The 13,388-nt window shown below is 41.9% G+C and overlaps 1 protein-coding gene across 2 annotated transcripts; it reads left to right on the top strand.

Moving 5' to 3' along the window:
• Positions 1–26: 26 nt before the first annotated feature.
• On the top strand, positions 27–2,719 carry LOC310855567 (protein rapunzel-like). 2 transcript variants are annotated; one of them, XM_083760618.1, is made up of 3 exons: positions 27–108; positions 805–1,301; positions 1,459–2,719. In XM_083760618.1, the coding sequence occupies exons 2-3, from the start codon at positions 808–810 to the stop codon at positions 2,144–2,146; spliced, it is 1,182 nt and encodes a 393-aa protein (XP_083616744.1). In that variant the 5' UTR covers positions 27–108; positions 805–807; the 3' UTR covers positions 2,147–2,719. The 2 variants fall into 2 exon arrangements, with proteins under 2 accessions (XP_083616744.1, XP_083616745.1); XM_083760619.1 differs by lacking the exon at positions 27–108 and adding an exon at positions 200–260.
• The last annotated feature ends 10,669 nt before the right edge of the window (positions 2,720–13,388 follow it).

The raw sequence follows: 13,388 nt of genomic DNA, 5'->3' as shown, positions 1-13,388 counted from the left end.
GCTAATCTGGCGTGAAAGACAAGGAGACCCATTTCGTCCAAGGCAAAGGGCAAAAAAACGCTGTTATTTAAAGAATCAGAGGAACAGATTTTTCATCCACCAAGAGAGGTAAAAAAAAAGAAAAGAAAAAAATAGTGAGGTGTGTCTATTTCCCCCTCAGGATACTCGTGCGTAAAATTCCACTGCGGCTTTCGTTTAGGTGCGCATGATTTTCACACGGAATATTTTGGATACCTTTCTTCACAAATGTAGGCCTACAAGTAGGTCTCAAAGCTGTTTTACTCATTGTAGTCATAACTCAAATGGATTAGTTAATTTGGGTGCAATTGAGCCATTGATTGCATGTGTTTATTAAAGTAATGGAAATTCCATTATGGAATATAATTTATAAAGAAATGTGATGTCCATTATCATGTCATCATATCACCATGATGCAGCGTCTGTCCATCTCCTCTTCCTAATTGTGGTGGTGCCATATGTTGATGCAAATGTCTGGTCAGGGAGGACACAGTGATGTATGACAGGTTGCAGGCACGGATGAAAGGAGATTTTAAAACATGGTTTGTTTGGCCTTGGTGCAGTGTAAGTCATAGCGTAGACCTACTGTAGTGTAGACAGACTTAAGGGCATGTTTATAGTGATTAGCTACATATAGCATTTATCAATCATATGATACAGTATGCTTGACTGAAACCCTGACTGAAACCCCCCTGTTATTACAGACATTAATACAAAGAACCACCACACCTTTGTGAACTATTAATACATTATTAATATTGTTTGACCTTCATAATCCCCTTTCAGACCATGACAAGTCAGTTGGAAGAGGTCGTGGCCCAGAAGAAGAAAGCCATCGAAGCAGTGATGGAGATGTTCGAGAGGGGATCTGAGGTGCTGGCCAGTGCTGTGGGGGAGTTCTTCCCGATATGTGAGGCTGCAGCACCTGTCTTAAGACTGGCCATGGACAATGTTCAGAGCAAAGAGGTCTTCTACGTCAAAGAGCAGTTCCTGACCGTGCGGAACAGCCTTGATGTGCTCTCCAACCAGCTGGATGACATTGACTGCGAGATCAAGAAAGGGCGATTGGATTCTCAGTACTTTTCTGTGGAAGAGAACATCAGGAACCAGTTCAGGAAGTACATGGACATCCTGGAGGCCAGACAACAGTTCAGAGATGTTAAGATCAGGCTTTTTAGGGAACACTTTGCCAACACAGGAGGAGAGAAGAATCTTTATGTGTTGTATGATGCTCTGATGGGAAACAACAGCTTTGGGGAGTCTGTATTGGTGGTGGTGGAAAGGTAAAATTAAACTATTTAACTATTGCTACCTTGTGTGTTAACCTTTGTTGTCAATACTAATATCATCGTTTTCCCTTTGGATAAATCATTGCAAAGTAGCAGTTAAATACCTAAAATATGAATGCAGTCTAAATCGATTCCAACTATGTTGTTGCAGGTATGTTGCAAGAAACAGACGCCTGCTGGAAGACTTCTGTGTTCAGATGAAGGAACTGTTCTGCCTGGGTTTGATTGCTCTGTTGGGTCACTGTGCCCTGCCCGAGTGTCCCGATGATGAACACGACAAAATCAGAGACTGGAACAGTAAAATTGAAGAAGTAGAGTCCAAAATGAAAGCAACCATTGAGGCCTGCGTAGCAGCCTTCCCAGTGCAAGCCGAACTGGATGCCCAACGTTTCCTCCAACAGAAAGAAGACCCAAATCTTCAAGATAATGCCCAGGAACTTCTCAAATTTCTGACAGGCAAGTATGACTGGGTCAACTGGTCGGTACGAGTGATTAACGACTCTGGAAGTACCTACCGGAATTGGCGAGCTGGGGAGCATTTCCATCATGTAGCTGGTCAGAACAAGTTTGAGGTACTCCAGGTAAACAATACTAACGTGGTGGTGTCCTACAGCACTAGTCCACAGCCGGTGCCTCGTGAGTGCATCCAGCAGGTAATGGAAAGCCTGTCAAAGAAAGGTTCCCAGGCCATAGTAGAGGTGTTGGAGAAGCAGTTCTGTGGGTTTGTCATTCACGCCATTAGTCGCCACAAAGAAAGTGTGGCAGCCTGGAGCTTTCCAGAAGACTGCCACTACTGGGAAAGACACAAGAATGTAGCAGTGTGTGTGCATTCTGAGTGAAAATAATGACAAATATAACACGTAGGGAACAATAAATAATATATTGTGCTATAATATACCAAAATGCTTGCTTAACTATGCTTAATTGTTCAAGTAGAACAGCCATGCTATAAGTCCATGAAAAGGATTTGGAAGAAATCATATTATAACTTAAAATGGTTCCTTCTCTTATCATTGAGAATTTAATTTTCAAATCTATGATCAACATCATTTGATGATGTACTTGTGCTTTTAATTATGAACAAAAACATCAATATTTCAATGTTATAAATGTATGTTGTGTTAGCTGTTGAATTATTGACACAGTAGCACTGTAAAAAAAAAAACTACCATCTATTCATGTTTAAAATATTGAAGAATTACCACCTCACTCAAAAACACCTTTTTCCCCTGCAGTATATTTCACTCTAGCCTATAATGTATACAATAACGCATGCTTTTACAGTAAACGGCATGCCCCAAGCTCTTAAGAGAAATAACCCTGCAGCCATACCGCTCAAACAAGATGGTTTTGCTGATACTGCATCTGCTGCTGAGCTGTAGTCCCATTTTGTCTCTGCAAGACAGGCTGGCCTACATAACACTGAAAGGGAGCATGGGGGTTACTTTTTCAACCGTGAAAACAAGAGGCGAGGAGTTGGCACTCAGATCTCTGCAATGTGCCTTGTGTTCTAACTACGCTCAACCATTTACTGTTGAATCTAAACCAGGCATGTTGCAACAATTAAACCCTAGCACTGCCAGCACAGTGCCTTTTGTTAATCTGTTTCAGTATGCACCTGTCTCATAGTTCCTACAAAATGAGTAATATTTAAAAAATAAAAACTTTACAATTGTCCTGTGTAACTGTTTTCCTTTACAGCAATTAATAACTACATGAACGATTAACAGACATATATACCGGTTTAATCTAATATCTGTCTATTCTTTCCTCTATAAAGATGATTTATAAACGACCGTTGGTGTGTCCATTGAGGCAAGCCAGCAAACCCCAAGTAACAGGGGCCTCGACTAATTTAATTGATATTTGTACTAAAGTCAGCAATTCCTGACCACAGTTTTAGTTTGATAGGCTATGAATAACCTTTGGCTGAGGCTAATATACTGAAGACGAGCTGTAAAGTGCTTGGCTCAGCAGGCAGGAACCACTCATTATGCTTGTTTGAGACATAGAGCAGGAGGAGACAGCCATCATTTCATAGCTCTATAGATCAGTAGGGTGTTTAGCCATTGTGCCTCCCTATCGTAAATCAAGCCTGTCGGGGTCCATCAGGTATTATCTATAATATACAGTGCAGGAGGAGGAAATGGTCTTTGTTGAATCATCCAGAGGCCTCCCTGCATGAAGCAGTGAGCGCTTCTATATTGGGATGTTAGGAAGATGAAGTTGCGATTACACACGTCATACACAAGGATTTTGCTAAAAAGAGATGCACTTTTGTAACATCAGCATTGTAAGCACCATTTATAGTATTATGATCCTTAAAAAAGATGATCTTCGAATATTTAATTCTATATCAGCGGTCTAATAGAATAATACACAATATTCAACTTGCTATCTTGACATACTGGCTTAACAAATAGACAAACAGACAGACAGACAGACAGACAGACAGACAGACAGACAGACAGACAGACAGACAGACAGACAGACAGACAGACAGACAGACAGACAGGTGACTAACAAGCATGACTACTGATATGACAGCCAGTACACTAATCCTATGTTGAAAACAATCAGAATGTTTGTAGACACACAGATGGGTGTGCCAGACAATAATAGTTAAGGATAAAAAACAATCCCTCACCAAACACACTACAGAACCTGTCCCACTGAGGTGTCACAAAGTCACAGGACACGCAACTCTTGAGTGTGTCTGGTGTGACTGCTATCCTAAAGCATTCAAAGGAATTCAGTTCAATTGGCTATAATGTCCACTTTAGGAGAAAAAAAAATCTATTCCTGATGTTGTACATTTCTGTAACATGGAGATAATTGTGCCCTTGATCACTGTAGATTGTATGTGATGGAAAGTGTATGTACTGGGTATAATTGAAAGGAAATCATTCATTATTACAGCTGTCTAATTTGTTTTCCCAGGTTTGTAGACATGGACAGCAGTGGCAGCCTATACTAAAAGCCAGTGGATTCATTTGTGGTTGTGTGGGCTTTGCCTAGGTAACAACTATTGATCCAAGAAGCTCTTCCCCTACAAGAAAGGCTCTGGTTGTGGTAATGCATCAATCCTCCCTGTCATTATGGGAAGACCAAGGCATGCTTAGTGACATCATCAACTGCATCCATCTTATGGAGACTAGAGAGCCAGTGTTAGCTTGTTTTGTGGTTCAGAGGATTATATCGGTTTGTTTCTGTCTACAATTGCATTTCAATGGTGATGAAGCTACTCTGCAGACAGGGGGCGCTGTCAACATACAGATCAGTATACTTTCAGTATTAGTATTATATCCTTGATTCCATAGCCATGTAAACTGCCAAGTCTATGCCACTGGCAGGGGAGCAGATTTACAATTTTGCTCTGCCACAAAATGATCTCTTTCATAATGATTAACCTTTTGCATGCCAAAAATCCAGCTTTGACAATGGTGCAGTCTGGCTTGATATTATTTAACATATTTAGACCACATCAGATCAGAAAAGGTTGTGTTTAAGACGTGGCTCTTGTCAATGTCAAAGTTGTTCTGACATACAGTAGAGGACAGAGATCCATTTAGATCAATAACACCCTGAGTCATTATGTAACAAATGGCAGTATGACATCGAGGGCAAGATTCGTCCCCTCTTACTATAGTGGTTGTAAACCAATTAGGCTACCCCTAAAAAACACACAAAACCCCAAATAGCCAGTGTCTTGGAAACACTCTCCTTATCCATCAAGCTAAATCTCCTAATCTCAGAGAGAAGATAGCAGCCAATATCAATATTTCATAAACAAATGAAAGACTGGATGGATGGAAGCAAGCATCAGAGTGGCCCTGAAGGGAAAAGTCGATCAATGGTAGGATAGCTCTGTCCATTGGTGTCTGCCAATCCTGCCCCAGGATAATGCTATTACCCATCAGTCCGAGTGGACCATCGACCAGCCTGCTGCTCTTTAAGTGGTCTAATCCGATAAAAAGCATTAAAACATTTGTTCGGTGACACACATCTGCAGGTCCATGCCCGCACTCAGGACTGGCCCTTTGAATAGTCCCTCCTGGCAAGGTGATCTGTCAGTAACATTTTAGATCCATTTTTAGTCAGGTTCCTCAACAGCCAGCTTCTGAACCTGTAACCGCCTCGTAGCCTCATGTGGACATTGCACTGTGAAAAGACCCCCCACTGTATATCAATTGACCTTGTAAACCAACACAGTTCAACCATACATTTCATTGACAGGCTCATAGTGGTCTACTTACTACACGAGATTTAGTGTAGAGGGAAAAGGAAGGGGACCTTCCTTCTTTTCCCTCTACACTAAATCTCTTCACGAGCTGAATCAGCTGATCTACAAATTCTGAAGTTTTGCCCCGAATATTCATCTATGACTATGAGTCATGATGACATGCTCAGAAAAGACACTGTAGGTTAAATGTGGTTAAATGCTCTATATTAATCTCTTTCATCTAATAGCCAATCGGGTGCACACTTCCAAATCCTGTATTGTACATGTGCAGTGTCCAGCGTCCAGTGTCTATTGTAGGTGGTGCACCAATTTCCTCTCCTATACCCTAGCTAACCTAAGCCACAGGCCTTAGGTTAGCTCCCAGTGCCAAAGGGCTCGGCCACCAGTTCTGGGTGTCGAGCCAGCCTCATCCTTCTCTCCCTGACCTTGTCCGCGACCCACATTAGGCCTCTACAGAAGTCTGTGTTTCTGATGTGGTCCGCTCATGTAATTGTGACATCAAGTGCCATTCGCAGCATTCTTGTGTAGGTGCCATCTAGGGCCTTTTCCTGCTCTGTCCGTAGTTGCCTTTTGAGGTCCATACAAGCATTCCAGGGAAGTGTACAGCAGACGTTCAGATTCTGTTCCTTCGAGGCAGTCCAGGCACCGAGATATTTGAAATCCTTGACTGCTGTCCCCTGTGTTAAATGCCATTATTTTAGTTTTCTTAGCATTGAGCTTAAGGCCGATGTTCCTACTGCCACTAATAGTGCCTTTCCTTCCTCTGCTGTATCTGAGACTATACTGTAGGTCAGACAATGTCATCTACATATAGTTCTGTGATTGTGATGGGATGTACTCGCTTAGTCTACTGTGGGATAAGCGTGAACCCCAGTGTCTCCTCCCTGCCACTGCATGATTTCGAGTTTCAGGGCAAGTTCCATTGCCACAATAATCAGGAAGGTTATCACCTTGTAGGACTCCCATGATAATCAACTATTTCGTCTCACCATTCATGGGTCTGAACCTTGGCTCAAGTCTGACTATGGGTGCCTTTGGATATAGCGCACTGGTGCAATACAAACACATACCATACGGTGAGCATATCCAAACGCTTGCTGCTATCATCTGCACCATCTTCTCAGTAACACCGTAGGCCCGGAGAATGTTCATGAGTTTCCTTCCCCCAGTGTATGGTGTCAAAAGCTTTTTGGATGTCAATGAAGGTGTCAGCAGTTCCATGAACTTGGAGTTATACTGAACCATTTCTTATATCTGTGTGTGACTCAACACAATAGCATGTGGAAAGTCTAGAGAGGACACATCTTGTGTGTGGTCAAGCATTATGGCGAGTGCTGAACACATGTCTATACTCTTGACCACCTGGCATGTCTCAAGCTGTTCTTCACGTTTTCCAACACTTCCTGTCTCTCCTGGTTGTCTGGTGACCGCACTGCTTCTCCTCATTTTCATTTGTGTTGTCACAGATGTTTTCAGTTGAGATTTAACTAGTTTTAAGAAGAAGTCACACATGCACGCACGCACGTGTGCACACGCACACACACACACACACACACACACACACACACACACACACACACACACACACGCGCGCGCACACACACACACACACACACACACACACACACACACACACACACACACAGTAACAGTTGAAATTGTTTGCATGGACACAAGCTCAAGACAATGTGATTTGTTTTTGTCTGATTATTGGTTATTAATCAACTAATTCTAATTCAGACGTCATGACGCTGGCAATCAGAGGTGATACATCTGTGATCAAATCAATATTGAGGATTATTTAGTTAATATTTAGCATGTCATCTTGACTGACATTTGTACATTTTCATTTGTATGGTTAAAGTGCTTGCGGTTCACAGACAGCATTGGTCATGTTTTTCATCCATTGAGATCCTTCTGGTATGTAAACAATATGAGATAGCACTGTTAACCTTGGAAGAAGTTTACAGCATATGCCTTTAGAGTTGCCTGCTTAAAATGTCAACAAGCCTAGTTGCCCAGGGAACTACGCAAATCATGATGGTTGACATGATGACGCTTGCCAGCAAACCAGATGTACATCCCATAAAGTGCCATTCGCAGCATTCTTGTGTAGGTGCCATCTAGGGCCTTTTCCTGCTCTGGTATGTAAACAATATGAGATAGCACTGTTAACCTTGGAAGAAGTTTACAGCATATGCCTTTAGAGTTGCCTGCTTAAAATGTCAACAAGCCTAGTTGCCCAGGGAACTACGCAAATCATGATGGTTGACATGAGGACGCTTGCCAGCAAACCAGATGTACATCCCATAAAGTGCCATTCCCATAATATGTATTGTATATAATACTGTGTCATTGTTTATCTCTTCTGATCTCTTCTCTGGAATAAACCCAAATAATATTATAGCAAGAAGTTTCCTCTTGGTTATTGATTTGGTCTATAATTTATATACTGTCAGATATGAACCAGGACTTACAAGGTTAAATTAAGCTAACAAGTGGCACCTGGCAAGGTGAGAGAGAAAGGTAGCCATGTCCTTCACTCAGTAAATTCACCTCCTCTCCCCGCTTCTTCTAACTCCTCTGCTGCTCCTATACTATCTCAACTCACTGTTGGTTGGAGGATTAGCAGTCCACATTGCATTGGACTCTAATTGATAAGGACTCTATCATGAGTATCTGTCCTTTATGTCTGTCTCATGTCTACCTTTCTAACCCACCCCCTCCCCATGCACACACACACACACACACACACACACACACACACACACACACACACACACACACACACACACACACACACACACACACACACACACACACACACACACACACACACACACACACACACACACACACACACACACAGATTCTTAACAAAGACACCCCCATTTAGATTCTTCACCCCATGAATTGGTGCGTCACAGTCCTGTCAGCACTTAGGAATGTGAACGTTTGCCATTAGTTTCTCTGACCACACATCTAATAAATCAAATTCACCATTCTCTGTCTACACCTCATTTTTTCCAATCACTTCTTTCAAATCATTATCTGTGTTGCTATAATGGTAAAACCAGAACAGAATAGAATATATAATCAGGCTATAAAAATGGTAACTGAAATCAGTTATTAACTTAAGAAACAATAACAATAATCACATTCTTGATTGATGCAGAAATCAAAAAATCTCACAATCATGAAGGGATTAAATATTTCTCCACCTCTGGCCAGCCCGCACCCTGCACCCCCTGGTCTAAAGTACTTTTCGCGGGTATGATTCTCTGGGTTAAATTAATGCTAAGGATTGTCCAGTTCAGGGAGGAGTCTCAGATAATGTCCCCATGGGAATAGAATATGTAAGTAAAAGCATGAGAAAAGGGAAATGATGAAAGATAGGAAACCCAAGAAATATCTATGGCACCAATTAACCTTCTGTACACAGGAAGTTACAGTTTAGAATCGCCAAGTAATTCCCACGGACAACTTATCAATAAACAATCTGAATCTGTCATGATAATACAGTGTGGCATCAAATAAGAATTATAGCCAACATAAAAACCTGATTTGTACTAGCCTACTACTGTATGAAAACAGGGGAGGGGATAAGTGAGAGTACTGTAGGCCCATTGGGGTTATGGAAGGGGAACCCCCTATTAAACTAAAGGCAACATTAGGCCACCACCAGTGTTGATTTCGTCGACTAAAACTAAGACGAATAATTTTCGGCGACTACCTTTTTCCACTGGCGAAAACTAAATGGAAACTAAATAAAAAATAAGCTATGATGACTAAAACTAAGACTAAATATATTGACAATTTAGTCAGCAAATAAAAACTAGACTAAAATGTTAGGAAGGCACTAGTGGACAAGAGATGCAGTATAAGTCATTTTACAATCGGTTGCATGCTGAAAATAGCCTATCTACAAGCTCACTGTAGATCGGCTATTTTCAGCAGGTCATTACGACGGCATCAATGCCCGCCAAAATGCATTTTAGTCGACTAAATCAACTGTAGATTTAGTCGACTAAAATCTTATGATATTTTGTCGACATGAAACTAGACTAAACACAAAAACATCCTGGGTGACTAATATGTGAATAAAACTAAATGGAAAACTATTCAAGAGACTATCTAAAAGTAAAATAAAAAACACTGGCCACCACATCTCGTCAAGACTCGACAGTAAATTATGGAGTCCCAGAATCATTCATCAATACTTACACTCACCTATACTGCACTTACATGTATACAACACTGATTTATACTGTTGAGGTTCTCCCTCCTATAAATGCAGAGAGTGGATTTGTTTTAGGACAGGGACAGATGATTTGACTGCAAGTCAATAGGCTGAGGGAGGCATCCCCACCCTCACATTCACATTCTAGTCCCTCAGGTTAATTCTACAGTCCAAACATTTGCGAATTACAGCTGTAAGCGATGAATTGATCTGCACTGATATGCTGTTCAAAATGTGCTTTCTATACTTTTTCTCATAGTGCCACGGTACAACTTTGCTAAACAAACAGGCCTGCTGTACACAATACATCCCATACTTTCACAGAATTCACACATATGTTATATATACCATTTTACAAACCATACAGCAAAAACAAAAATAATTTACTTACAATCAGACTGTATCCGGACACACACCAAATCCACACCTACAGTATGGTTAAAAGTATAAAAGTTAAATTTCAAATGTTGTAAGTCTATTCACCAGAGATTTCATTCTCGCTATGAATGGCAGTAGCTGTGTGGCTGGCGTAGCGTGGGTTTAGGTCCAGTTTGAGGTCCCATCAGATAGCCAATGGAACAATGAGGCGAAAGTGACGACAAATATGCATATTTTATGCATCCATCACAGCAGTAAAGGAAATATAGTGATTAAGCGGGTGTAATAAAATATGATTTCACTTCACCAAAATAATATATAACATGGAAATAAAATACACTATTTTTGTGGAAGCTTTCCAAAAGAGCCAATGGGAGCAAAACAATATGATTGAACAAAGTGCCTGGCAGAGTAACATAGTTTACACTTTTCATTGGAATGCTTGAAGATTTCACTTGGTTCTGTAGGTGTAAGAATGGGTGAATTTGAATTTGACTGCAGTCAATGCGCTCAGCCTCTGAGCCCTTATCTGTTTCCTTTGATCGAACTAAGCCACAGTTTGTATTGATTCATCATGACTGACAGATGGGCTTGTATCTTCCTCTGGTTGTAACTTGGAAAGACAGATGAGGGTGCCTCACTGGAGTGACTGTTGATGGTATCAGAATCAGATACAGTAGGTCAAAGTTCAGGTGCATTTAATCAAGAAGAGTTGATACAGTAAGTCATAGGACTGAAGAATGTCCAGAGTCTGTACCCAGCCATCTCAACAGACATTTTGGTATCTCACAGCTTGAAATAAAAAACATAAAGAAAATAATTAAATAAATGCCGAATGGTAGCCTACGCAATAACCCTAACTTCCAAATATTAGTGTTTTGGAGACTCACATTTTGTCCGTGTACGTGCATTCGACACCAATGCCAATGAACTCCTGCCATACAAGTTCTCCCAGCTGACTGTGCCTGCATGAAGCTCTCTGTCAACTTCCTGAAAGACAGGAAGCAGCATGGGTGGCTGGGAAAGCACAAGGCAAGGGGAACCATGTGTGCTCTCCCCTTTGCTCTACTGTCGCGAGCTCTACACATGACACATCCATGGACTACTCTGTCAAGTTTCTCAAGTTTGCAAATGACATACATGACCCTGATCATCAGACTTCATTTATGCTTTTCGACAAATGGGGAAAACCACGGCTCCATCACAGTGATCACTTGACAACAAGACAGGCACGTCGACAGCGAGGCCTTGAGGCTTGTGAGTCATGCCCGAGTGAACCGCCATGCAAGTGAGTGTCCACAGTCCACACCATGTGCCGCTTTCAAGTTTGCAACCTTGGTGGATGGAATAGGTTATTATCACCCATTTTGACCCATTTGATGTAATTTAAAATATAGGAATTTAAGTTCATTAAAGCTGGGCTGTTGCCTGAGTCCAATGCATTTCTGCCTACTTCCGGTCCAGGACTTGGCCCAGTTGGTTGTCCCCATGCTCAATAGAAGTCTATGTAGGAGAGCCGCCATTGAACTGGCCCCATGAAGTGAACGCAGTTTGCGTAACTCTGTCTCTATCTAAGGCTCTGGCGTGCACGTTAGAGTAGAAAATGTTAGCAGGCTAGCTAGCTAGCTACAAACTACAGATTGGCTGCAATGGGTGTGCACTGTGCCCACATCACTTCTACCCATGCAGCTTTCAATGGCTTCTGCGTAGCCATTGAAAACTGTCAGGTGTGGTTTGTTACATTTGGCAGCACACGCACACACACAATCAGACTGATCCAGCGAGTGAGCAAGATCATCTCTGATCTCTCCCATCCTGGCACATAAACTGCTTCTTCCTACAGTAAAGTACAGTATGTTGCACTATACAACTGAACCTTTAATGGTTAACGTTTAGACTGCAATTTGATTCGTAGATTCCACTGCGCCAAGCGCAGCACTCCAACGAACACAATTGCCCGTGTGTTCGTGCCATGGCCAAGTGTACTACAGTAGTTCTATTGCAGATGTAGCCTACTAGTTACAGTATTAGTCTACTCTGAATATTAACGTATTAAGTCTAGTTGCCATGCAGATTCGCCAGTTAGATTGTATTAACATACTCTACCATAGGCTAGTGTGTGCGTGCGTGCGTGCGTCCAGTGCAAGGGCACACACACCTAAGATGTAATGTGTCCTTGCACTGGGCACAGATCTCATTACATTTGAGGGACGACAAGAAAGGACTCTCAAGAGGACATTTTGTGGGACACCAATATATCACCAACGTAGAGGTCATGCTAGACATTTAAATTGCCAGCCAGACAGTCTGGAGACTAAAATTATTAGCTATTTTGTCGGACAGCTCATATACAAAACGACGCATTCTGAATGCATGTCATGATGGCTATGTTGGCTATATTGTGTCCCTGTGTCCGAACACGAAAATTGCGTTGGTTGTTTTCATCACCAAGTGTCACTGTTGTGCAGCCTAATACACACACACATATATATTAACTGTTTATATGATGATTTCGGGTGTGACAGTACAGTACAGTGCAGTAGAGGGACCCCCTGGGGACCCCCACACGGTAACTCCGTCATTTCTCAACCATTTCGGATGCAGGGTGGCTCGCCGGAACTGGCCCGGCCCCCTGGGCGTGTTCCTGGGGGTCTGGAACTTCCGGGGACCCTCCAGGGACCCCCACACGGAGTTGCACCACTCACTTCACACGGGTGTGATTCTTATTCTATGTAAGAGCAATGCACCAAGTCAAATAGATCGTGATTATTTGTCTTTAATGATCAGCACACTGAAGTGATTATTGATTATTCCTCCATGAAGACAGTACTACAGTATGTGCTTAGTCAATAGCTTGAGATAACTAATGATTAATAAACACAGATACAGGTATATATTTCATTTATTATTATTTTCCCTTTGAAGACACAATCTGATGTTTGACTTTTTATACCTTTGTAACTGAAAATATTCATAGCATTTAATCCAAAGGAAGCAATATTTCTCTTTCTTTCCCCTTAACTTCGTCAGATGAAGCAACACTCAATCTCTCACCAAATGCTAAGATCTCTGTGACCTGGAAACATCTGCAGAGGGGAATGGAATGCTGGTGTGTGTGTGTGTGTGTGTGTGTGTGTGTGTGTGTGTGTGTGTGTGTGTGTGTGTGTGTGTGTGTGTGTGTGTGTGTGTGTGTGCGTGCGTGCGTGCGTGCGTGCGTGCG

This window comes from Protomyctophum parallelum (assembly GCF_964188405.1).
Source record: "Protomyctophum parallelum genome assembly, chromosome: 3".
Taxonomy (NCBI): domain Eukaryota; kingdom Metazoa; phylum Chordata; class Actinopteri; order Myctophiformes; family Myctophidae; genus Protomyctophum; species Protomyctophum parallelum.
Note: the sequence above shows the minus strand (reverse complement) of the source record. Positions and strands in the feature narration are given on the sequence as shown.